The 23,236-nt window shown below is 40.8% G+C and overlaps 3 protein-coding genes across 3 annotated transcripts; 1 reads left to right on the forward strand and 2 right to left on the reverse strand.

Moving 5' to 3' along the window:
* The first annotated feature begins 147 nt into the window (after window positions 1-147).
* On the forward strand, window positions 148-4,583 carry LOC135495450 (alcohol dehydrogenase class-3-like). Its single transcript, XM_064784123.1, has 10 exons — window positions 148-225; window positions 745-846; window positions 1,024-1,165; window positions 1,506-1,593; window positions 1,871-2,003; window positions 2,330-2,546; window positions 2,719-2,849; window positions 3,354-3,489; window positions 3,819-3,957; window positions 4,171-4,583. The coding sequence occupies exons 1-10, from the start codon at window positions 205-207 to the stop codon at window positions 4,193-4,195; spliced, it is 1,134 nt and encodes a 377-aa protein (XP_064640193.1). The 5' UTR covers window positions 148-204; the 3' UTR covers window positions 4,196-4,583.
* A 1,486-nt stretch (window positions 4,584-6,069) lies between these two features.
* LOC135495473 (cyclic AMP-dependent transcription factor ATF-4-like) lies at window positions 6,070-9,303 on the reverse strand. Its single transcript, XM_064784162.1, has 3 exons — window positions 9,175-9,303; window positions 8,488-8,730; window positions 6,070-8,195 (listed from the first exon to the last, which is right to left on the reverse strand). The coding sequence occupies exons 2-3, from the start codon at window positions 8,657-8,659 to the stop codon at window positions 7,396-7,398; spliced, it is 972 nt and encodes a 323-aa protein (XP_064640232.1). The 5' UTR covers window positions 8,660-8,730; window positions 9,175-9,303; the 3' UTR covers window positions 6,070-7,395.
* Window positions 9,304-9,951: 648 nt separating this feature from the next.
* On the reverse strand, window positions 9,952-21,646 carry LOC135495482 ((E3-independent) E2 ubiquitin-conjugating enzyme UBE2O-like). Its single transcript, XM_064784175.1, has 18 exons — window positions 21,067-21,646; window positions 19,408-19,581; window positions 19,095-19,195; window positions 18,895-18,955; window positions 18,563-18,742; window positions 18,320-18,435; window positions 17,287-18,019; window positions 16,817-16,919; window positions 16,487-16,592; window positions 16,196-16,304; window positions 15,801-15,932; window positions 14,169-15,450; window positions 13,802-13,902; window positions 13,494-13,556; window positions 12,990-13,193; window positions 12,620-12,799; window positions 12,236-12,315; window positions 9,952-12,016 (listed from the first exon to the last, which is right to left on the reverse strand). Exons 1-18 carry the CDS (start codon window positions 21,271-21,273, stop codon window positions 11,710-11,712), a joined length of 4,239 nt encoding a protein of 1,412 aa, XP_064640245.1. The 5' UTR covers window positions 21,274-21,646; the 3' UTR covers window positions 9,952-11,709.
* Window positions 21,647-23,236: the final 1,590 nt, after the last annotated feature.

Genomic DNA, 23,236 nt, shown 5'->3' on the forward strand with positions numbered 1-23,236 from the left:
TGAAATAAATTTCCGTAAAAGTATATTATTTGTTAACGCGTAACGTAAACGCATGGCCAAAAAAGGTTTATATTGATAAATTATATCATAATAAGACCTACTTCTAGAGATTATTTGACTACTCCGCTGTATAGTTTGGGGAGTGGCGCCGGCTCTGGTTGTTCGTCCTTTTTGTATTCCTGAGAACCTGATTTGCAAAATAAGATGGCAGATACCGCTGGAAAGGTGATATTATTGCATTTTATGCGAAAATGCAACATTCCTTTTATAGACACATCATGTAGTTAGATACTTGATGCCTTTAAGTATGTTTTGAAGTGCAATTTTTGAGATGTCGTTGATCAGATAGTCCTAGAGCAGTCTGTCAATTTGGTTGATCATTCCGACCGTCGTCATTATAGTACTAACTAGTACTAGGCCTATTAGTATTACTAGTTAGTATTAGTAGGCCTATTAGGCCTACATGCAGTAGACAGTGAATGATGATGTACACTGCACTGCCACTTGGCACATGAGCACCTCATGAGTGTGATAGTTGAACTTAGCCGACCTGTGAAGTTCTGTTCCTCTTGATCAGAACACATCACTTCTCAGTCGACCAAGTTTTGACTTGGTGACATGAAAAATGAATGGTGCTTAATTTGACTATCAATCATGCGTGCACGAAAATAAAGATCACAGATGCCGAGATGGCCCTTGCAACTTCCAAAATACAAGAAACTACATGTACAATCATTTTTCCAGGCAATCACTTGCAAAGCTGCTGTGGCTTGGGAAGCCAAGAAACCTCTGTCTATTGAAGATGTTGAGGTTGCACCACCAAAGGCAGGAGAAGTTAGAATAAAGGTAAGATATACTAATACTCCAACTCTCAAAAATGCTTTTGTACAGCCATTTCTTCATTACCTTTGTTTGTTTTCAAATATTTCATGTGCATACACCCATCTTTCCTTGTGTTGTCAACTGTTACTTTCAGTGTGATTCAAACAAGCCCATCATTTTCATGCAGTCTCTCTGTTACAGGTTCTCTCCACCGGTGTGTGCCACACCGATGCTTACACTCTTGATGGCTTTGACTCTGAGGGGAAGTTTCCGGTCATCCTCGGCCATGAAGGTGGTGGCATCGTAGAAAGTGTTGGTGAAGGGGTAACATCAGTCAAAGCTGGTTAGTCAGCACATTTTCTACAGATTTGCATATTGGTAGTATTAGCTTGCATCACTTGCGTCGAGATTTGACGATTGTATTGGATTAATTTTATGATATTTCTATCTTGTCCAAAATTCAGAACTTGCAAGTCAGGTATGTGTTGGGCTAGTACTGAGTGTGACACCAGGTGCTTTGATTCAATTGAATGTTTGGCAAGTCATATCATGCTTTTCCCCACTGGTCCCCATCAGTGTTGGCAAGATACTGTTGGGATGAACAATCACTTGTTTGGTGGACAAAAAGGCAACAAAAAGTGTTCATAAAATGTTACCGATCAAAAATGTTTTTTTCTTTCCAGGTGATCATGTGATTCCTCTCTACATTCCTGAGTGTAAAGAATGTAAATTCTGCAAGAGCAAAAAGACTAACCTGTGCTCAAAAATCAGGTACAGGTCATAATTGCATTTATGTCATGTGGGACATCCCTATGGCAGCAGTTTGTTGTTAGATGTTCCTACTGTTTAGCAATTCTTAAAGACAGTTACTGGAACAAGTACTTCACCTCTTCTTAATGCATCAACAAGAGTGAGGTCTCTAAAGTATGCACAAATGCGTTCTGCAGAATCATTATGGGATGAAGCCCAATGTGTTCCACTTACAGTTCCACATCAGAAGTTATTGCTTAGAAAGTGCCCTGTTTCACTATAACTTGTCATCTTTCAGGTCAACCCAAGGTGCTGGTGTGATGCCTGATGGTACACCACGATTCAGATGTAAAGGACAGGATGTATACCACTTTATGGGGACCAGTACATTCAGTGAATACACTGTTGTGGCAGAAATATCTGTTGCTAAGGTTAGATAAGTGCTTTCTCTTTGTTTGATTTGTTTCAGTGTAAAAAAACTCATCCTTGCGGTCGCAGATAAATTATGCCAGCATCAGTAGTGGACAAACGTCATTACCATTTGAAATTAAGGATTCTTGATACTTCGTATATGTCAAACATTGTCCCCTTGCTTGTCTGCAATGCAGTACTGTTGAAGTGTGTACTGGGGATTGCCTGATATTCTTATATCTTTCAAAATGAGAGTAAGCTTGGCGTCATTGTGGTGTCCATAAATAGCTCTCCCCAAGAGGTCGAGGAACAGAAAAGTGACATCTCAATATTTCTATTACTTCAGGTTTCTGAAGCTGCTCCATTAGACAAAGTGTGTCTGTTGGGTTGTGGTATATCTACTGGTTATGGTGCTGCTCTGAATACAGCTCAAGTAGAAGAGGGAAGCATTTGTGCTGTCTGGGGTCTCGGAGCTGTAGGCCTGGCAACTATTATGGGATGCAAAGTCGCTGGTGCATCCCGCATTATTGGTATCGACATCAATCCTGACAAATTTGAAATAGGTAATTTTCCTGTTCTAAACTGTGTATAAAATCCTTGATATTGCTGGGCTTAGTTCAAATCATTTAGCAAAAAGTAGCAAAATGCAACAATTTTACCTTTGAACAATTGAAATGGCCATCCCTACATTCACAAGATTATTATCAAAATTTCACAAATTCTTGCTAACTTCAGCCAAGCAGTTTGGTGCCACAGAATGTATCAATCCCAAAGATCACAGTAAAACCATCCAGGAAGTACTAGTCGAGATGACGGAAGGAGGTTGTGACTACACCTTTGAATGTATTGGAAATATTCACACAATGGTAAGATTTTTGTTCACATACATTCTGGAGCCGAGGCCATTTGCCACTTTCAGTCTGATTACACTGCGCGAATGCAATGTTTGATAATACACAGTTATTATGACAACATGGCAGCTCATTCTGGCGAAGATGCTTGTATGTTATGTCTGCTTTAGAGAACGTTTTGAAATTTGAAATGTCGAAATGTTCTGTTGTCGTTAGAGCCATCGCATCTCTTTATCTGCTCTTAACACCTTCAGCGCCGAACCACGTAGATCTACGTAGCCCAAATCCCCCTCCCCTTTGAGCTGGTTATCGGAGTCTCATGGACTTCATGAAAGAACTACGCCATCGCCATCTTCAGGGCAAGGTAGGAACTGAAAAAACACGGAGGTCTTTCCAGTTCCTGCCTTGCCGTGAAGATGGCGATGGCGTAGTTTCATGAAGTCGACAAAGGGAGAGGGGATTTGGGCCACGTGGGTTGGGCGCTGAAGGTGTTAATATACAGCTGACATTTAATTTCAGCGTGCTGCCCTTGAGTCCTGCCACAAAGGTTGGGGAGTGTCCGTTATCATTGGTGTAGCCGCAGCTGGCCAGGAAATTTCTACTCGTCCATTTCAACTTGTCACAGGTCGTGTTTGGAAGGGCACTGCATTCGGAGGTAGATTAATAAACTTGAAATCTCCCAGTTTAGCAATTCGGAAAATGCCAGAAAACCTGATAATTGTGTGGGCCTACATTATGTTCATAGCATTCATTGGTGGAGGGGGTATTGTTATTAATGCTGGCATCCACTCACAACTTGGAAGATTCAGTTCCTGCATGAACCAACTACATGTAAACAGAAGTTCCCATTTCAGGCAAAGCTGATGTATACTTTGGAGTTCATCAAGAACTAAGCTACCAGTTATTCTACAAAGATAAGGCAATGTTCTTTTGCTAAACCACGAACATATGGTTTCGTCCATTAATGCATGAATTGTCTTCTAGGGTGGAAAAGTCGTTCAAGCGTTCCTGGTCTCGTTGATGATTACATGAGCGGGAAACTCAAGGTTGATGAATTCATTACGCACAATATGGGTCTGGACGAGATCAACAATGCCTTTGATCTGATGCATAGTGGGCAGAGGTATGTCGGCATATAGGGATGAGGGGAAATAAAACTTCTGAGCTGTTTGGTTAAGATTGGTAATGATTAATTGACTTGTTATGGCACAGGACACTGGAGGGAGGGTTCTAAGGTGCTAAGTCCCAAATTTGGTGTCCATAACCTGTGTCTAACTGGGATTAACTTGACTACCGATTAGCAGGTTATTTATGGGTTTTTTTCTTTCAATTTCAGCATCCGCAGTATTGTCAACCTTTAGCTGGTATTACAAGATCGACCAAACCACATGAAGTGACGGACAGATAACCTCAAGGATTAGCTAGAAGAGTGTGTCAACTCAACTTTTGAAAATTCGAAAATAGTTCACATTATCTGATAACTTCATGTTTTTGTAAATCCCTCGTTGATTGTTTCTAAAAGAGATTATTGGTCAGGACAACCCATAGTTTTCTTTTTGATAATTCTAATCAAGCCTTTAAAGATTCATGAGGCACTTAAATAACACTGTCTTTGCTCAAAAACGTCCTCTGATCATGTTCAATTGAGTTTGCTATGTATAAATTTGCTAAACTGTGAATGATTGAAAATTGGTGATTCAATAATCAATTAATCGAATTTGTCTTAAAATAAACTAGCATCTACATGTACATCTACATGTGTTTTCTTTTATTAACTGAGGTAACTTGCGTGTCTTGCAAATGCAAATCCGAACCCCCTCCATTCCATCCCCTTCCTTCCAACATATTACAAGTTAAAACTTTCTGAAAAACTTTCCATATTTGGTACCTCTCAATAATGTTATCAGTAGACCTTTGGAACATGTAGGAGGGCAACCAACTTGGCCACTCTGATTCAGTTCAAATGGAATTTGGGTGGAGACAAAGAAGACGGACCAACCACTGATGCTAAAATGCTGTCCAAAGGGACAATCCTGAAAAAGTAAATTGACCTGAACCAGGTATAACTGACCTTAAAAACTGGTCAAGAGCAGTCTTGGTGTAATAAAGGTGAATTTGATCTCTCCTCCGATGACAGCTGCAAAAAACTAGAATCCTGAAGAAAAGACAAGCTGGATCTAGTCAATTTCGTGCACTTTGTACATGCACAGAGGACATAGCAGGGATATCCCAGTGTAGAAACCCTGTAGAACATAACAGACCTTGGAGTGAGATGGCACATCCAGGAAAGACCCTGAAGACCTCATGGTGCACCATGAAGAGAGAAAGTACATCCGAACGAGACATAGTGCAACCCTGCATAGACATGACACCTCCAGTGGAGACATGTCATGCTCAGCAGAGATGGCACATCGAACAGAGACATGGTACACCCTGTAATATATCACACCCTGCACAGACAAGGCACATCCAATAGAAATATGGTACATCCTGCTATAGTATATTAGTAGAAACGCGGCACACTCTGTAGAGAAAGATGTATTCAATAGAGACATGCAGTGGTCCCCCACGTAGAACATGGTACACTACATGCATTGCTTGGGAGAGTATCCAGATCAGACAAAGTAGGCCTAATAAAGGGCCATGACAGAAGATACATGGTGCACCATGTAGAACCTGACAACCCACAGTTCAGAGCAATGGCACATCATTGGGGAAAAAAGTTCATCACTAGGTACGCACGTTATGTTGCTGCTGCAGCAAGAAGTTACCACTGCCAATCCAACATTCTCTCATGCGACCTCCCTTCATGAAAGAACTACGCCATCGCCATCTTCAGGGCAAGAGTGGAACTGAAAGAACTACGCAATCGCCATCTTCAGGGCAAGAGTAGAACTGAAAGTCTTTTCAGTTCTTGCGTTGCCCTGAAGATGGCGATGGCGTAGTTCAGAACGACTTCATGAAAGAACTACGCAATCGCCATCTTCAGGACAAGGTAGGAACTGGAAAAACCTCTTCGTCTTTTCAGTTCCCTCATTGCCCTGAAGATGGCGGTGGCGTATTGCTTTCATGAAGTCCACGAGACTCCGATAACCAGCTCAAAGGGAGGGGGATTTTGGCCACGTAGGTGTTTAAATCAGAACGAGGCTTCAAAGAAAGTCAAAGCAGGTGGCCTGGAGACTACTATTGTCTTCAGTCAAAGAGTCCTGTAGAAGGAACGACGAAACACCAAAGATTTTCATTTACTCCTTTATTTTACGAGTACAACGAAGGTACTACAATTTCGGTGAATAGTTAAACTACCACTACATAATATAGTTTAAACAATTAGATACTCAAAGAGATAGGTGATCTTTGCAAAATTTTCAAAACAATACCAGCTGTACATTTGGTTTGCATGGAAGACAAACAAATCAAATAAGACAGCTGAACTAGTCCCAATTTAGAACTTCTTTAAAATGGAGTGAGACAGCCAGTTGAGCGCGAATCAGAGAGTCACATTGGCATTGCTCATGTCATTATACATGTAGAAAATTCTTCGTACATCTGGGCATTCCCAAGTCAGGCAGTGCAAAAAGCAAAGCACAAGTACAGTACCAATTTATCCACAATGTCAATAACATGCACCGACGGACTCTAGGATTCTCCATTTGTTACTATTGGCAAGGGATATAAATGAGGCATTGTGGTTAAAAATACCACACCAAATACATGTTCATCAATACATGTATCTATCGACGGAATCCTACTGTACCCAAAACCAGTTCCTATGAAAATTTGACATGTAAAACATTGGAGTTTGTGCAGAATTCCTGAGTGTACTGAGATCACCAATACTGTTGGTCCACTTAAGTAGAAAGTACTAAATAGATCATTATTGCACAGCCAGAAGGACCAAATTTGGTCTGGGGAACCTGTGTCCAATTGTAAAGAACAAAAAGAACAGGTTGCCCGAAACAAAAGTGGTCATAGCAGACCTTTTATGCAATGTAAAGGACAAAACTGAGAGAAGACTCCAAAACAGAGATTTTTAACGGCAACAATAAATCTAGATGTTTAGAAAGTCAACACAACCATTCCCCTAGATGATAGATTATCTTCACCAACTCAAGAAATGGAACAAATTTTGGTTGCTTTTTAATTGAAAAACTTTCTCTCAGGATTCTGGTTTTGGGTACTTGTACTGATGATGGCTTTTCATAAACACATGACAATTATTTACAATACAGCAACAACAAGCACTCGCTGAAAATGACATGATTCGATTACAAGATAGTGCTAATGATTTTTTTACAATCAATTGGTTAACCCCAAAAGGACAGAGACTAACAACACAAATGTGTTTCTCAAAAATGTGATAGTCACATAACTTTGACCAAAAATTACAAACTGGTATGGATCAAAAAATGTTTTGGGTTTTTTTTAGCATACCGTATATGAACTCAATTTCTGAGCATACGATTCCTTTGAGGTTAACCATTGATCAAGTATCAAGTGCACACAAGTTATGAAGTGTTATATGAAACGCAAACTACACAAGTATGATTGTACATGTAAGTGCTTAATCAGTGATGAGACCTTTTACTTTATAAATGTCTTTGAGGATACCCTTCATATATTGGATCTCATGCTCCATTTCATCAACTTTCCTTTTCAGTTCAGTGTTACGATCAGTTAACACTTCGAAGTCGCTTGCCGTGACATCAGCCTCGGTCTTTTTCTTCTGACGATACCGAGTTGCAGCATTTTTGTTCTGAACTTTCTTGCGTTCCTTTTTGGTCTTAGGGTCAAAGCCCTTGACCTTTGGAGTGGCAGTGGCTACTTCATACTTCTCACTGGGCCTTGCATAGGGCTTAGCACGAGCCTTCTTTGGCTCTTCAGAAGGTAACCACTCACTGTCGCTGCTGTGAAAGGAATCGCTTGGAGAGATTGGGGGAGATGACAAGAGGCTTTCGACTTCCTCTGGTGTCATGGGGCAGCTCCCATCCCACTGGGGACTGATGACCAAATCCTCTGACAGAATAATACTCCCTGCAGGGGATATCATACTGGAGTCCAAACTGACAGGGCAGTCAGGTAAAACTTGATCACCTTGCTCAATTCCCAGTGGTTGGGAGCTGGGAGCAATATACTGGGGGGTCAAGGTCGTGTAGCTGACCTCAGGTTCTGAGTTGTTCTCCACCATGAGCGACTCCAAGAGGTCAAAGGCAGCTGCCTGAAAGTCAGACAGCTGACCTTCATGGTTCTTGACTGGTGGTGGGATGGGATCTTCTATTGGTGGTTCCTCCTTCAACAACTCAAGGCCATCCAACAGACTGAAGTCAATTCTGTTGTCCAGCCAATCAAGGTCAACGCCAAGACCTGAAAGCACATGAATGCAAGAAAAACAATGAACAAATTAGTTGAAATCCAGATCTGGCCATGCCAGTGGCTGGTGCTACTGCGACAAACATAGGATTGCAACTAAGTCCAACAACCATGGTTGTGTATCCAATCAGATATGTTCACTCACTTGGCAACAGAAACTGATGACATTCTGATGTGTATCAAAATGTTGCACAACTTTTCTTCATCATTCCCAGTGCCCCCTTTCAACAGGGGCACTGGGTATGATGAAGAAAAATGTCACACTCAGATTGGGCTTGATCTTTACCTTCATCCTCATAGGCTTTTGATAAAAGGTCTACACCACTGTTGCTGCTGGCTTGAAAGCATGGTTTAATGAGGCCATCATCAGGAGCTGGGTCGGATTCATAAAAGGCTGGGGCAACTCCTGTGTCCAACAGCCAGTCGTCGGTCATAAGACTCTCGTATAACTCCATCATCTACTTCTTCTGGTCCAAAAGTATAAAGGGAAAAAGCGACAAGCGCACGGAAAACGACTGCATTTTGGGGCCTGCAATGACAAAGATCCAGAAACATAAGATAAGAAAACAATGAACCATGTGAAGTTTATAGTGATGGAACGAGTTTACAATCCCCGATCACACCCCAAAAAAAGGTCATCGGTTGACTAACCAAGCACCACTGTTCAATGGATTTATAGTTGAATGCGATCAAACTACGTCATTTCCGATCGGGGATTCTAAAGTTTAGCCGATCAATTACGTCCCGAAAGGAACCCGATCATTATAAGGATGAAGATGAAGATCCGGCTGGTATTGTCTTCTGTACAAAATGTACACAACAACATAGCCTACATGAATATCAGTCACCATGACCATGTATCATTGTATGTCAGAAGTTATTGAGTCGACATATGTGACCATTTCAAACTCAAAATAACCAATTCACAATGATGAAATATGGGATAAAAATTGTGTAAAAAGGTTCTACTTACGCCATGGTGCAAGAAATTGCACGGGTGTGTTTGCAACGGCAACTATAGAATCATCTTGAAAGCTTTGCGTGAGCACAAATTATATTTCTTCGCTATGTAATCGCCATGTAGGAAAGAATGTCCTCTTTGAAATTCCTACGCGCGATTTCCATAATAATGATAAACATTCTTTAAAGATACTCAATAAACTTATTTTGACTATTTCGTCAATTGAATAATGTTTTTCTTCATACAATTTTATGAACAAAATAAGTAGAATTAGAATATTTAACCGATATGCAGGAAATATGTAGTGCACTATATCATTAAGTATGGTATACTCGATGTGTAATTGGTCGGGCACTTGCATCAGAAACTCATTCGGCACTCAGCAGATTTTAAAATGCACACAAAAACGTACTGCCCTTCAGACCTGATGTTCCGAGGACAGGCCGATTTGCTAAAGTAGGTCCACGCCCTTCGTTGGCAGGTCATGTGATCTTTGAGATTTCGCGGGAAATGAAATTGTAAACAAACGCACGTGCGCAGTTCAAATGGTGAACAATTATTAGCAGATCCTGTCACAACCACACCATAACATGCTGCTGCCACCAGACCTGATAATACAGCATATGCTGTCACAACCCCAACCCATCCTGAGGAAATCAGGGGTTAATGTTCGCTTCTCCGGCCCTGCACACATGATTAACCCTCGATTTCCTCAGGATGGGGGGGGGGGGGGGGGGTATTTGTATTGAATTTGAGTGAGACATGTGTTTTTTTCATAACATTCTTTATTTGAGCATCTCAAAGCAAAAGAGGGAGACAAGCAAGCTCCACTGGCACATGATAAGGTGATTGTGTCGTCATGACTGCATAACAATTTTTAATTTGAGAGGATCCATGACCATTGAATATTTCTGCAGCAAGTGCCATGTTGAGGACTCATTTCACAATACCCTACAGTAAAAAACATGGAACTATTAGACGTAAAGGCCCTCAGACGGTGCAATTATTTATTTTTTTCACTGTATTCACGTTTCTAATTTGCAATATCTAACTATCATTAGGGCTAGATGTTTTTGTGAATCCACCAAATTACCAAAAATGATGGCAATTACAAGTGAGTTTTATCAATGTTTCCTCTATAGCAAAACAGATTACAAGCAGGGATTCACAATTCTCCATGATGACAGACTGAGAAATGATCTGAAATATTGTAACAAAACCACCAGGATATACATGTATATAGCACAAACAAAACATAAAAAACAACAAAACTTTGAAAGTACCTGCCTTAGTAATTAACATAAGATGACTAGCACCTAATTAGCAGCATAACTGTACATACATGTATATATGAACTGGCACATTGACCCCTGGACTTTCTCAAGTTAATTGGTTCAAGACTTAACTGCTCATTCACTGCTCAACTGTAAATGTTAAGTGGTCAGTCACTCATGCATGGGTGTGTGAGTTCAGCTATGCAATGATCAAACATTCACTCAAAGGTATTCGGAAGAGAGGTCATATACGGTACTATCTTCTTGATGCTGCATCAATCCACAAAAAGAAAGTTTATGGTATGGATCATCACTATTGATAGTCATCAAATATGATTAGATGAATTTCCATTCAATTTCTAAAGGTCACATGCTACAAGGCTGAATGATACGTATGACATAGCACATGAAAGCTTTTTCTCCACTGAATCATTCCTCTACTACATGTAATACATCAAGGAAAAAAGACAGAGTCAAAGGACTATTAGTCTGTGATATTCATCACAACATTGTGACTTTACATACTTGTGTCTGAACAACCTGATTAGCAATGTCAAGCCTACATAGTAGGTGAACAAATCCAGCTATTATTCTGCTTCTGACCACAAGCTATAGCCTTTCAGCTCAGAGGTAGAGTCCATCACAAATGCAAGGGTTTCTTTCTATGCTATGTATAGGAACTAGACAGTGGCATGAGGTCTACAGTCACAAAATGCAGAAACATGCTTTACAATAATAAACTACCGACTATTGACAGAAAGTCACATATTCGTCACTGCACTGGCACTCAGTGAAGTCATTTTCAGAGACAAAAGTTCAGCACGACCCCACAGCATTAAGTTGTTTCTTTTTAAGGTCAGTGTTTAACAGGACGCTGATTGAGCTATTCTTGGCTGATGCCATGCCAACCTTCCATGTCGGACCATAGGAAGCTCCCTCTGTTGGAAGAACAGCAATCTGCCTGATCACAACTGCAACGACTGGAGTGCCAGTATGTATCGTTATCATACAAAACCATTCTCCAGATGAAGATTTCATACTGGTTTCATCATTAAATGTGCAACAGTACCTATTATTCTGACATCAAGCCAAAGTGAAATGAAGTGATTCTCAAAGGAAAGCGATATAGCAGTGAGTCCTTGAAGGGGAATTCTAGGCATACAAGCTCTGCAGCATGAAGCTTCCTTCAAACACATGTCACAGCACTTCATTTGGATCGACTTGATTTCAAAATAGTGTAATTTGTTAAGAACAATGCCTAATAAACTCTTCACTAGGATGACTTGGCCTCATCCCCAACACCAAAAGTGTCCAGAATAGTCTTGAATTCATCAAGACGTTTCTCGAGTGTGATACAGAAGCCACGAGATGCTGGTAGAAGTGGGAACTCTGGCCTTTCACAGTCCTCTAAGCCATCACATATTGCAACTCCCATGGACGCACACTCAGCAGTCATACTTTTGTCTGCTTTCGAATCTTCCTTTTGTTGTCCAGAACCAGGCTCAGGTTTCATCTTCTTCATTATGAGTAGGTTGTTACGCTGAGACACTTTGATCCATGAGGTTAACCTTTGAATCATTCTGAAATTGAATTAAAAACCAGATCAACTGTAGAATCGGAACACGGCCCTCCCTCACCAAGTCGAGTAGTAGCGAAGGTTGACAACAACACAATATTTCACCAAGTCACAACACCACCTGTTGAAGTAATAAGAATCTAACTGTATGTAAACTCTGTGAAGCAAGAGCCTAACATGTGTTTGAAGTGATAATCATTGAGCATTATTAGGTTAGTCTTACCTGTAAGCTGTTGTATGTAAGTGGGTGATGATTTCATCTTTGAAGACAATTGGTGGGTCATGGATCATCCGTGTCATTGACTGAAATAGAAAGTTTGAAAATCTAAGTATGATAATATTGTCTGGTCACTAGACCAGGAAGAAATACTGGCGATTCCAAGAATGGGGATGACACCAGTTGCCTAGTACCGGCTTTTCAACCAATTTCGCACAAAAAGTGTTCCACAAAACCTGAACAAACTCTGTGGACAAGCCTCATAAATGCAGCAGAAGAGCTTGGTCAAAGTAAATATCCTCATCTATCAAAGAATGACCTATCATTTAAACTGTTTAACATTTACCCTGTTTACCCTCTCATCTACTGTTGCTATATCAGAAGACTTACTTCAACCAGTTTTAATATGGCCATCTCATTGTAGACCTTGCTGTTTTCCATGCCTTGTTGTGTTGCTCTTTGCCTTTCAAAACCTGCTTCGTTGTAGTAAGGTTCAGCATTTAGGATCAAACCCTGGATTGAAATCAACACCTGCAGCATGGTCGAGTTACTATTCCACAACTCTGTTCCCTGAAACAAGAAACAAAACATACAGATCTTGTCTATCAAATCAAATTTTTAGTAGTCCATGTCGCAATAACTCTCATGCCAATACTAACATGGCAGCCTATGATTTTTTTCATGGAATCAAAAGTGTGACTCTCAGACAACACTTGTTTCGTAGCGGAACACAGTTTCTTCCTCCATTACAACTAGTTACCTTTCCTCCCCATGTTCCTAACAAGCTCACACAGACTTTGCCATCTTCGTAGAGATTAGGATTCATACGATCTGAGCAGAACGAGAGGTAATGAAACGTTGGTGGTACAGACGGGTAGCTACTTGGCAGCTGGACATCAAAGAGAAACAGTCCGTCTTCATAGGGTGTCTTAGACGGACCAACAATAAGGACTGAGTACAGATCCTGAAAATTGAGAAAACGTTATATTTTTTAAGTTTCTGCCAAATATCGGAATATGGATATACCAGGAATGCTCCACATGGCTAAGTCAGTTCGCCACCTGATTACACATACAGTGGATCCCACCTGGCAAGTGTTCAAATCTGAGGAAGACCGAGGCCAGTTCCTGTTTACCAACCTGGGGCCAGATATCAACAAACACTGATATTAAGCTTACACCAGGTTCTCTCCTACTCTCCCTCCTTATCTCTCACCAAATCAATTGCATCAGGTCCACTTCTCAGAAATGATGCATAACCTTACCATTCTGTCCTCAAATCCTTTCACTTTGATACCGGCTGGAAGATTCTTCCTCAGCAACTTGATCTGAAACGTTGGATGAATCATTTGCATCAACAAGTTACTACGCATTAAAAATCACAATCTGTAAATGTACTCACTTACCGAGAAACAATAAATGATCAATGCATTTCATTTTCTCAGTTGTAAAAGCAGCCATGACAGATTTCCATTACATGTATCAAGTCAAATCTTTTCCAATTTGTAAGACAAGTGTTGGGTATTCTAAAGGTCTGAAGAAATTGGTATTTTTCCTTCAGCAATCCACTTACCTCTTTCTTGACAGCGGAGAAGAAAGTTTTTGGATCCTGGGGTTGATGTTCCTTGGTCTTGAATCGGTGTTGATCAGGAGTCTCTTCCATGAGGGAGAACCCTTCAAGGTTGAGAAAGATCATTTAGAATGCAATAGAAAAAGGAAATCACTTGGGCTGGTCAATGCCGAGCAGGGGGGTGGGTGAGATTCTACTTTCTGGCACAATATCAATTACAATATATCATACAGGTCTTCTTCTCGAGCGTCTACTCTGTAACAGGTCGATACGGACCAATTTCTATTCACATTTTTTCAAATCATTGCAACAAACATTCCCAAAAACAAGAATGAAACTTGATACTGCATGATACTACATGTACACTTACTCTCTTCAAATATCGGCAACAGCTTGGATTGGTCAGGTGTAAGCGGACTCAGGAGTTGATCAGGATTAAACGTCTTCTGATCGCCATCCGTCTGCTCACCACACGCACCCTCTATCTTTTCCCCATCTAACTCCTTCCCTTCAGTGCTGTCGTCTGCTCCAACAGGCAGCTGATTTTTCTGCATCTGGTTCAACTTCTTCTGCCAGATTTTGTCCAGTTCATTTTGAACTTTCTGAATCTGTTCCTTCAGGCAATGGCACGCACGTTCACACAGTTCCCGTGCTTTCATCGAGTCGACTTGAGACAACAACACATCACTCTCATCTCCAGACTGACCACTCTCACGTTTTTTATCATCACCAGTGTCCAGGTCAGAAGCATTCTTGTTCTCCTTCTCTTCTCCTGGCTTCACAGAGATTACAACTTTACCACCCTTTTTCCGTGACATACGTAGCGTAATATCAACATTGTCAGACATCAAACCAGAAACCTGATCTCCAGGTGTCTTATTCCTCCGCCTTTTCCGACCATGGTCTTCATCTGTACTCTCTGGTATACCTTCAGACCCCACAACTCCATCAGTTTTACCATTTGTAGCTTTGTCAGATAACTTATCTTCTACAAGTGTGTCTCTCGGAAACTCAACTGAGTCCTTTACAGCGTCCTTTTTAAAGTCTTCTTTCAAATTAGTGTCGCCAACAGAATTCTTACAGATCTGGTCACCCGATGCAGTCACTGCTTCTAAGTCAGATGCAGCTTTACCCTCAGTTGCCAATTCCATGCCACCCTCCGCCTCCTGATTCCTCAACTCATTCAGATTCTGCTCAAACAGCTGCAGCACCTGCTGTGTCATCTTAGCACGTTTCTCCTTTTTCACCTCCTTTCGTAACTTTGACACAACCGATATAAGATCTGGATCGGAGAAAAAAGATGACCCTAAAATCCTGTCCAAATCTTGGCAATTTCTATTGACATGTAAGATATTTTTATAAAACTCGCCAGCCTGTGGGGAGATGTCAACTTGGATTGAAAAGAGTCCCTCTAACTTCTCCAAAGCATTCTTTGCTTTATCCAAGAGCTGATCCAACTCCACCTTATCTTCAGGCCTGATAGGGATCTCCTCGTCACTCTCTCTCGTCTCCTTTGGCTTCTCTCCATCCTTGTTCTTATCATCTTCGGAATCAGATTCTGATTGTGTTTCTTCTGCCTCTGTTTCCCAGCTGCACAGACTGTCGTCATCCTCCTCAAGGTCAGTACTAGAGTATTCACTGATTTCTGACGCCTGAAAAGTAGGGTAGATTTGTTTCACCAACATTATCAAAAGCTATAAAAGATCAGTTTTGCAGATCAATACCAACAAATGTTCATTACAGGATCAATAACTACAAGACTGTGCATGATGTCCCAGAAAAAACATAGCCAAATGGCACCAACCATACTGTGACAGAGTACAGCAGAGTACATCCTACATGTACGTGCAGAAGTGACTCGTCTAAATGAGCAACTTCTACCAACATACATGTAGGAAACCAGCAAGTATGATCTTTTAGTGTAAGCAGGGGATAGAACAGCTGTGTATTGAAACCAAAAACAATACATTTTTTGGTAGATATCAAGGCAAGCACCACTCACCTCATCTCCGACTAGAAATATTTCCTGAGGGTAGCTCCTAGCCTTGGTACCATTCGCCCACTGGATTTCTAGACTACCGTCTGGATGGATTTCATAGATTTGTCCTGCAGCTTCCATTGGCGAACTTGTATCCTAGATGAAAGAAGAAATGCAATAGTTGCCAAACAAATATTGGATGGCATTACCAGCAGTTGTATCATGTAGCCTTAGATGGCGTAGCTGCATTACCACTGTTAGCACTAACATTGGTGTTGAGTCCTAACACCGGTTCCTGAATTGAGAATAACTGAAGCAGGCGTTAGAGACTAACACTGATTGAGCAACTGGGCCAGGGCCAACCTGCATTTGACTAACATTCAAGGAAACAGAAATTCTTTGTTTATCAGGTTCTGTACCTCATATCCACCAACTCTCACTACGACTTGATCCGGCCTGAACTTGTAATCTGGGTGATCCTTGATATCGTACACGCTCACTTCATCTGGTTCAATAGACACATCTGGCCTGGAAATATTTGAATCAAACATCAAAACATCATCCAAAGAGCAGTTTTGCTAACTACATGTAGATCTGCGATCAACTTTCAACCATATCTCACTTTGCAGACTTCACAAAGAGGCTAACAAAGTACAGATGTCCCTGTTATGCGTGCTCGGCTTACAAGGCAGATGACATGAATGGCTTACCTATTTCCCTTTCCTACTTGGTACGGCTTTAACCACCTTACAATACACGTCCTGGCCTGATGATCCACAGTCATAACTACACCATACTGGCCCTGGGGTCCATCAGCTAAAACAAGAAACACACATTTCTAGTTTGAACCTTTTCAATCTGACTTGATGACCAGGGCCGGGGACCAATTTTGACATTTAAACGAAATATGCTTCTTATCAAAGATGAGATATCTCTGCAGGCGTAGTTCCTACAAAAACCCAGGAGTCACAGAAAGAGTGTTATTGCTGTTACATCCTATATCACAACTACTCCGTTTAGGAATGATGTAACTGGCTTACCTTTGGCATCAATAACAAAATCACCTGGGAAGAATTCCAACTCATCGAGATGGTGAATAGGGAACAACTCAAGGGAGGGTATACCGGTTTCTACTGTGGCATCCTGGAATAGAAAATCATTCTATGATATTAACTCAACTCAGACATGGTTACATGGAAACAGAAACATGATTCTTCAATATAGAAGCAACCTGATGACACAGCAGATTATAATTAATGCAGCATGGTGCCAGCAGACTCAACATGATGTCTCATCACATGATGTGACCTATCATTACTCAAACTTCTCTAGCAGAACAAGGCAGTTGGAAATGCATCAAGTCGCATGTCCAGTCCAGTGTCAAACTGGACTTGACTGGCAGTTACCGGTAATGTCCGTTGCACAGATACACTATACCATACAACAGGACCAGACCTGGACGACATGTTTGCCACTCGAGTATGGTCTAGAGGAATGAATAGTATCTCACCTGCCAGACTACATCAACATGGGACAGTGTATAAATGACTTCAACAGCAACCATCTCGCCTGCGTGATATGTTCTAGGCTCTTTAGGGGGCACTTTCTTCTTACATCGTTTCGTCATGCGTTTACGTAAATTCCGAGACTTGAGAGACATTCCTCGTCTGACACGTCGCTTCTTCGAGGGAGCATGTTCAGCTGTGTCTGATGCGCTAGAGTGCGACTCAGACTCACTATCAGTGTCAAACCCATCATACTCCCCATCCTCAAGGTCATCCTGCTCATCATTACCGTCTAGATTGACCGCTGTACTACTTGCGTCTTCCTCAGGATCAAAGTTGCCTTCTAATGTCTCACCATCACGAGCACCAAGAGCACTCCTTGGAGTCAACTCGGAGCACGCTGCACCATCTTTATTGTCTGCTAAGCCACACCTGTTGTCTGCTGTTGAATCAGTAATATCAATGGTGTCTGCTTTCAGCTCCAAGTCAACATTTCCAGTCTCTGGTTTCTTTACATAATCCCACTCATGCTCGTACTGGTACTTCTTATCCCGATTCTTTCTCTCTTTGGAAGACTGTGAGACAGTTAGCGCCATGTCTCCCTTGTGGAGGAAATGCATTGGCGTCTGTTTCTTCTTGAGCACAAGGTTTTGTGTTTGTTCATTCTCCTTTATCTGGTAGTAACACCTATCACCAATTTGAACACTACAGTGTTCAAAGCAAGCCAACTTTCTCAAACTGTAACAAAGAAAGCAAGAGTGGCCTCAAAATTTTGCCAGGCTGGCACTTACAACAATTATAGAGAATCACTGCAGATATAGATCCGCTTGTGTACAATTTCAGATCCATCCTAGTATCGTCTCGGTTTTACCTCAACTCACCTGTCAAAGCAAGAGCAAGTTATCCAAGTTCTACACTGATCTATGATTGAAAATTAAGACTCTCTTGAATGCAACAGGCAACACTCGACGGACATCAGATACAAATGTAGAAGACAACTATGCTAAGCAAAGAGAAAGTTCACAGTCCTCAACTTACTTTTTCAGGTCGTCTCCTTGGATCAGTCTCGGAGGAGGATGAATCTTGTCGTTGGGATTTTCGACTCGAGCATAGCCACGGCACATCCACTGGACCTCCAGTGACTTTGTAACAATCTGAAATAATCACAATGATGCAGTGACCCACTCCAGGTTTATAATGCATTCTATGTCTAAGAAAAGTGTCAATTGATAATGTTAAATGTATTTTTCTGAATCTCATGAATCAAGAAGACTTGTCTACCTGTTCTACTGTCAGCCTTATATTCTGATCTTTCATCTTCTGCATACTACTTGGATTATGAGCTTTGGTTTCATGCAGCCACTTAGCCTCGGGGTTTTCACTTGATGGAAAAACAAATATCTCGGGTCCACTTTCAAGCAACTGGCCTATGTAGAAATAGCTGTTGCCAAATTCGGAATTCTGAAAGATAATGAAATAGATGATATATGATATAACATTGTTTGTCTTTTGGAGTCTATATATGCTACTGGTTAGGAAACAAATACATGTATACCTCGAATTCTTCTGAATGCTTCAAACTACTGAGACAAAAATGTGAGGGTTATACTTACATCATCCCGTTTCTCATTGACATCAGTAAAATCTGAGAGATCAACTTCTGGCATCTGCACTCTGAAAGTGTAATGAAAACTTTATTTTCATAACATGGCATGAAAAAGTTTGTTACAGTCCATTCAATGTACATGAATGTATGTAAGCCCCCATGTTATTTTCCATGTTTATTTCAATCATAAGCGGGTTCGATTCTTACCTGGCTCCATCTGCAAATCGAAGGATGACTTCAGTGTTTGGATAGACGACTCGTCCAACCCAAGAATCCAGCGTGACATAGCCAGGGTCTGGATCCCAGTCCTGAAACAAGCCAACAGCAACAATTTTAGAATATGATATCCATAATCAAAATATCAGCTGTCTAAGACATTCACAGCGATGAAACTGAGCTTCATCTCATTACTGCTAAGACTGGTTTCTCAATGAGATCCCTGACGCCAGCTTCATATTCCTAAAGTCAACAAAATGTCCAAAATGACCACAATCACCTTTTGAAAATTACCACATCTCACCTGCATGGAGAGAAGATCCTTACTATCAGCATCACAGATGACTGTGTTTGTACCAAGGACCTGAAGGTGACAACTGACCCTCATATTTTTGACATAACCTCGTTGACTGTTTTCACCAGATATCAAGCGCCTGACAACGTCGCCCGGCATCAACGAGCGGTCAGCTAGTTTGATCTGAAAGAATGGAATAAAGGAACTTGAATACGTCGGAAGGCCAACATGAATCTTGCCCCTTTCATAGCGTCACCTGCATCGTATTCGTAACTATGATGTAACCTTGGGAAAATCACTTAGTTTTACTCTCTCACACTGTGCCAGAGCTCAATAGCACGGTGTGAAGATAGTATTTGTGATGTCATCTGATCAACCTCTGACAAGAGCCATCGGACCTCTGGCTTAGTGAAATACCCATTTGATTACGCAGACAATAGTCAATATTTGTAAGTTATCTTTGGCATGCTTTCACAATTATTTGCACAAGATAATTGAGAGTGTCCCAGTTGCTGAATGGATTATCTCATTTGGGATGGTTACCAATATTTTGGGTCAGGTCCAATTTCCCCGAGAGATATGATTCATCCCACATTTAATCATTCATCTAATGTAGGTACGGCGACTGGTATTTCTTCTGGCCGGAGACACTTGCAGTCACATGAGTTCACCAAACGTGTGTAACTTTATAGTACAAACATACACAGAGCTCTTTGATATCTGGCCATTCTGGAACCACATGCATGTCATAAACAGAGAAATGTCCCCCACTTCTGAATAATGTTACAGGTGCTTAAAACACCATCAAATATCAATAGATAGAATCAATATTTTCTTTTGTGTCTCAGATATATGTAACAGGTAACCAGATGGTACATGTATGTATGAGCTTTTTAGTCATGAATAAATGCAACATGCAATGACATGTGGGACACAGGTGATCATGAGTGGCAAAGCAGTTTTCCCAGCATGTTGTTGTTGTACAGTATCAGACATATCCATGATGGCAATCATCCCACTTGACGAGAATCCTAGTCACAGCCAGTGTCTATATTTCAAGATGACAGGACAGGGCACACCAAACACATTGATGCCAAAATCAACAGTTGGGGTCTGAATTAATGATGGATATTAAATGAAATACAAATAAACTGCTGTGTTATGAGTAATAATGCAAAGACTAACATACATGCAGTGCAAGACATGTTGCAAGAGGGAATAGTCATAATATTGAAGTATCAATGTCAGTGTTGACAACATCAAATCAACCATGTCAACACTACAGTAACCATGGTAACTACTGATCACCCTATCCTCTATGGAAGTCTCGGAGTCTGAAGTGACCTTCTTGATGATGTTTTAACCTGAGAGTGTGATGGCTCCTGGTGGAGGGGACCAAAATTAGGTGTATTACAGACTCCCTGGATGGATAGGGTGATTCCCTAGACACGAGGATATCAAGTCAATTCAAGGACCCTGGGCTATGGCTGATGCTGAAAGTAAAAGCTGTTCAATGAATGATGTCAATTCCACCTGCCCACTTCATTCAGTCCAGGAGATTGCCAAGATCACATGCTCTGAACGTCATCAAAATGGACAGTTACAATAAAACAAGAATTTAAGATAACAAGCATAGGTGATGACTGAAGACAGAGAAGTGATACCAACCTCATTTTCATTCACGACCTCTTCTCCGCCCTCTGGATGCCAGGCGACGCGAACAGTGCCCTTTTTTACTCTATCCTCATTATCAAAGTTATCCTCCTCTTCATCAGAGCTTGTGTACTCAGCTGTTTCAAGAACAAGTCCATAAGAGACACCATCCTTGGTGATTTTGAACACTTCATCCTCCTCAAATATGTTGCAAGCAGCCATTTCAATCAAAATTGGTCTGCTCCTCTAAATGGTACTTCTGTGGATAGCAGAATGTGATTTCTAAGTAGTTATCGAAAAATCTATCGCCAATTTTCTGCGTTCTCCTGGATCTTCGGAAAGAAGTCACTATTTCTAAACTTTCTATACAATAAACTTGCCCCTCAAAAGTATCTGTTGTATCGAGATTGTGTTTGATTGATGAAAAATCTGCAAAAATGTGGGCTGTTTTTTCCATCTGTATTACAAATTTTCGTGAATTAAAATATACAAAAGTACCAAAAAGTATTTTGCCTTTTCCACGAAAATCCTGTGTTAGGACACAATTTTCACGGTGTTTATACAACCGTTCAATGACAAACTTCCTTAAGATGAACTTGTCGATAATCTTAACCGAATTATTTAAACGCTTTTGGTGATTTTTCGCTTTATTGATTTTCTAAGGGGTCAAGGTCACTCCATCACAAAAAGCAAGATGGCTTCCAAGTTGTCAAACATTCTCCGTTCCTCACACAAAATCGCCTCAAAAAGCAATGCTCCAGTTCTATTCAAGACTCAAGTGCGCACACTTGTTACTACAGAGACTGGTGCAATTATAGATAAACCTTTGAGGCACCGATTGGGGGTCTTGAAGGCGTTTTTGGTCTCTATTCCTTTCATGTATTTGGGAGCAACTGGAGGAAAAGAGGTCTCTGCCTTTTTGGAAGAAAATGACATTTTCGTGCCATCTGATGACGACGATGACTAAAATTCAACCACTACGTTCTTCCTTGTGGTGGTATGTGTTCAATAGTACTTGGCAAAGCAGGTGGTTAGAACGTGGGTGATAGCATGTCATATGCAAAGCTCGGACCTCGGTTATAAAAAATGACACGCCTACTTTTAATTTAGTTTTGGTTTTACTAGACTTGGGCTACACTGCTGTAACCCACTGCGACTTGGAGAGCAATATGACATATGTGTTCAATGGCAATAATGAAAATGTTAATGTAAATAGTACATTTGAAATCTTGGGTTTGACCGCAACAATCGACATAATACTGACAAGTTCACTTGCAGCTCATGTAGCTTTCTACTTATTTTTTCACGTTCTTGTTGCAGCATCAACTGATTGAGTAACTCTGGATGTAGCTGGTGACTGGTAACTATCATCATAACAAGGAGAAGCTGAACATGTTGTAACATTTATGGATGAAGGATGAAAAGTGAATCCATCCACGTGGAGAAGATAGTCGATCTGGTGACGTCTCATTTTCGGAAAATTAAGTTCTCCAGTCAATGAACTTTCGCTGATGGAATGTATTAGTTGATGGTAACCAAGGAAGAACAGTGACTCAACTTTTTGTAGCAAATAAATAACTATTGTCGACTATTTCACATACACTTCTAGTTTTACACTGCTGTAGTCATGGTAGTACTTATTTGCACATATGTACAGGTAGAGGAGTAGTGTAATTCTATAATTTTCCTGTCACTTTGTCAAAATATCATTTTTCAAGTTTGTGTTGTTGGGATGATATTATGAAGAAAATATATGGTTGTATTTACAGAGTATAAACTTACAGTCACTAAACACCTTACTAGTAGAAACACCGATTGTTTATAGATTCCTGTTGTTCATGAAATTCGACTTCAAATTCACAGAGCTCTATCCATGGTCTGAACAAAAACAGTTCGCTGGTTCAAGTGTAATAGCACAGGATCGATCTACAATAGGACGTTTTCAGTTCATGGAAGAATGTGCCCAGACATTGGAGACTTGACCTGGATTTCAAGTGAGAAATTGTTCCTTTTTTACCCATGATGTCCCACAGATCTCAAACCCTTTGTTATGATCAAGAGTGTAGGAGGAGATCTGTGTTTGTACAGAAGAGTTGTGAATAAAATTATAACATTATTTACATGATGGTTGTCATTGTCTTCATTGGTCGTTTAGTAGTCGTCTTATCTTTTGCCATGACCACAC

Source organism: Lineus longissimus, chromosome 1 (genome assembly GCF_910592395.1).
Source record: "Lineus longissimus chromosome 1, tnLinLong1.2, whole genome shotgun sequence".
Lineage (NCBI taxonomy): Eukaryota > Metazoa > Nemertea > Pilidiophora > Heteronemertea > Lineidae > Lineus > Lineus longissimus.